Consider the following 3411-nt stretch of genomic DNA (forward strand, 5'->3'; position numbering starts at 1 on the left):
ATGCAGAAATTAGTAATTAGGAGTTGAGAAATGTCTGTGCTCCACACGCTCCTCTCTTTAAAAAGCTGATTCATTCGCTTTTATTAGCGACATTAGCATTTGAACGTGGCAGCTTCCCTCGCCAGCCTGGTTGAGGTGCGCTTCTAGGAAAGTGGAGGTGCTCATGACTTCTGACATGAAGACGGAAACAGGAAAAATCTTTATTTTGTGTCAAAATGTTTCTCATTCAGGGCTGTGATGTCACACGGAGATAAGATGGCAGTTTGTTATCGCTCTAACTGAAGATGAGAATTTCTAAAATAAGCATCTGAGCTCAAGGTTCCGCCACCTTTGTGTGTCTGTGCACGAATCCGCCCACGTTTGTTCTTTTAATTTCCTTGGATTTCAGCTAATGATGTATTATTGAATTGAAGTGTTGGAGAACTGAGATCAAGAGCTATTCATAGTCTCCAGTGATGGATGAGACACGAGAAGACATGAGCCGATGACAAACGTTGCCTCCCTGCTTGCTAAAAGTGTCCTTACTACCAAAGAACGTCTCCTAAACTGCAGCAGTCGTGTTGGGAAGAGAAACTGGGCAGTCGTTAATCCTCCACTATTAGTCGTCATATTCTTTATGTGCAATAAAGTACTGACATGACATGACGTGTGACCTAGGAGCTCCAAATCAGTACGTTATCAACACTAGACTGTAAATACCAGATACACCTCTTATTAAAAACTTTATCACATCCTATATTTTAAACAAATATTTTAGTGGAACTTCATTTTTTTCATTTATTTATTGCCTCTGCAGCAGCGACATCATATATTTAGCACGTATGTCTATTGCATCCTCATTAACCTGATAAATGTCTCAGGAACGTCTTCAGAGACATCAAACTCCATGAGACCCACGATGAAGTGATTCTGCAGAAAATGCTGACGTTTTTAATCGTTGTTATCGGCTCTCATCACATTAGAAGCCTCTTGTATTTATGACCGTCGTTGTGAAGTAATCTCTCTGCTTCCACCCGTCTGCCGCGTCCCAGGCTCGGGGACCCTGTGTGCCAGCTGGCAGTGCTTGGAGGTTCCCCGCGGCCCCCCACCCAGCCTGGCTGTTCAGTTCGTGGGCTCCGGGGCCTCGCTTTCGGGCATGGACGTGGAGCTGGTGGGCAGCCGCTACCGCATGTCGCTGGTCAAGAAGCGATTTGCCACAGGTGATAATCTGAACTGCCTCAGCCACGGTGGTTAGTTAGGATGAATCAAGTTTATGAACACACCAGCAATGGGTCATTTGCTTTGATTCCTTAATCAATAAAACAAAAGACCATCAAGACAAAGTGGCTGAATTATTACATCACTTCTTACATCTATGGAAGGTCGATGGGTTGTTCAACGGGGCAGGTGAGGCCTTCGTGAGCGATCAATGGAGAAACAACTGGTAAATCCTTCAGGGAGCCATTTTTATCAGCACAGTCCCGATCTTATAGACCCTCAGTGAGTTACGTTGGGAACAAATCATTTTTCTTCATATTTCTGCATTCAAACAAACACAATTTCTGTTTAATCCCTTTATTCCAACTAAATGGCGCTGAGGTCGACTTTGTGTATGAAGTGAAATAATAAAGATAAATAAATGGCACTGAATATTTCACGTTTCACATTTAGTGACGTAATGATGTTCGACGTCAGTCTTAATTTGGCGGTGCATTTCCTCTCTGACAGGAAAGTACATGGCGGGCTGCTCCTTGTGAACGGTGTGAAGGTCCTATTCCTCAATGGGACCACTTCTGGAGGTTCAGAGAACTTTGCACTTTCAAGCATTGAGGCTCGGATGGCGAGGACCAGCGGTAAGACGACGTCCTGGAGACGCGGCTCGACTGCAGCCTTGAAGGACAATGTGCACTTACTCTTGACAGTGTCCTGCTGTTTTAGGACCAAGCCTTTTCTTCTTCTTCTGCTCTATTCTCAGTTGTGTGTCGTCCAGCCTTTTCCTGGAGGAAAGCTCTTTTTCTATCGAATCCTCTCACGTCGTGTTCTGTGTGCCTTTGTATCGTTCGACTGCAATCGAAGCTAGATGTCAGAACTTTTCCTGAATAACGGGAGGAAAAGTGTGTGAATTAAGTTAAGCATATTTCTGTCTGGAACTGAGTTGCCATGGAAACTAGGATTTTTAAATTATGTATAAAATGTATGGAAGGAATCTCTGGAACATCCTGAAGGATTGAACCTAATCAATGATCTTCTACTTAACCTTAGAAAAAGAAATGTTTGTAAATCTGAGGCATTAGAGCTTTTGTGATGTTGATATTTGATAAATAATAAATGTGCTCAAGTCAAGTTGGTTTACACCAATTTATTACACATTGTGACCAAGTACAAAATACAGCTGAACTATGCAGTTTATTACCGACCGTTGTCTGTCCTCAGGCTAGTTAAAGTGTAGTCAAGAACAGCTTTAAAAATACACAAAAATAAGGGTTCAGTATACTTGTAAGAAGAACCAAATCTAGTTCCATAAAAAATAATCCTCCGCCAAAATCTAAAACAGCCTTACAAAACATTACAAAGTACACATAGAAATTACTTTTTCTGAAGCACTTGAAGGCAAATTACTGTGACAGGAACAAGTTACAAAAAGCTTTAAATAACTCAAAGATTCTCATAGCTGCGACGAAATCATCTGAGGGGGACACGAGGGGACGGGGAAATAATCAATCAATTCAATTTCATCACAAAGCTGATGTCAATCAAATCAGAATAGTTCATATAAATAGAAACTTCTGTTGTGACGTGCAGTGGCACAGTTAATAACTGATTTTCTTACACTAAACAGTTGAGATTGGAAACAAAATCACACACACACACACACACACACCAGTCTAATCAATTACACATCAAAGCTTTTTCTTCTGATACAATGTGACCGGTTGAGTGTGAGGAGAGAGAGGCCACAGAACACACATCTTCTACATCATAAAGATATACTGAATATATAATTTATTATGGACAGAGCTCTCCTTTTTAATCCTAACAGGACAGCGTGAGGTCCAAGAACCTGGAGTGTGTGAGTGACATCCTCTATTTGTAAAGCTTCTGCTTGTACATGTGACCTCTCTGAACTGTCCACTCTCTTTAATCTCTATCAAGCCAGATTCCAGTTTTACAGGGCTTCAGAACTGAAAGCATCCTTTCACCGTAGAGGAGGATTATTTACATTAAACGCGGTGGCGGCTGCGCTTGTTTTAATACTTCCCTTACGTCATCTGAGCTGAATGGAACACAGCATAGAAATCTGTTGAGGTAAACGACATCCAACACCGTTCCCTGCCTTCCTGACTACTGTGACACTACTGAGACACTACTGAGGGCCCTATGGCTGATCTGGAGGGGGAGGTCCTTTGGGTCAGTAGGTTGCATGTTTATTCC

At 42.1% G+C, this 3411-nt stretch overlaps 1 protein-coding gene across 4 annotated transcripts in view; it reads left to right on the plus strand.

Annotated features, from left to right (window-relative positions):
* fcho1 (FCH and mu domain containing endocytic adaptor 1) overlaps positions 1-2331 on the plus strand; it is a 48054-nt gene extending 45723 nt beyond the window's left edge. For 2 of the 4 annotated variants that reach the window (XM_086225473.1, XM_086225477.1), the window contains exons 26-27: positions 1032-1199; positions 1708-2330. In XM_086225473.1, the coding sequence (XP_086081599.1) occupies positions 1032-1199; positions 1708-1736 (197 nt within the window). In that variant the 3' untranslated portion in view covers positions 1737-2330. Of the gene's footprint in view, positions 1-1031; positions 1200-1707 lie in introns of all 4 variants that reach the window. The other 2 variants (XM_086225474.1, XM_086225475.1) reach the window with 1 other exon arrangement.
* The last annotated feature ends 1080 nt before the right edge of the window (positions 2332-3411 follow it).

This window comes from Aulostomus chinensis, chromosome 14, assembly GCF_037954235.1.
Source record: "Aulostomus chinensis isolate RoL2024-O1b breed Wild chromosome 14, RoL_Achi_v1.0, whole genome shotgun sequence".
Classification (NCBI taxonomy): Eukaryota; Metazoa; Chordata; class Actinopteri; order Syngnathiformes; family Aulostomidae; genus Aulostomus; species Aulostomus chinensis.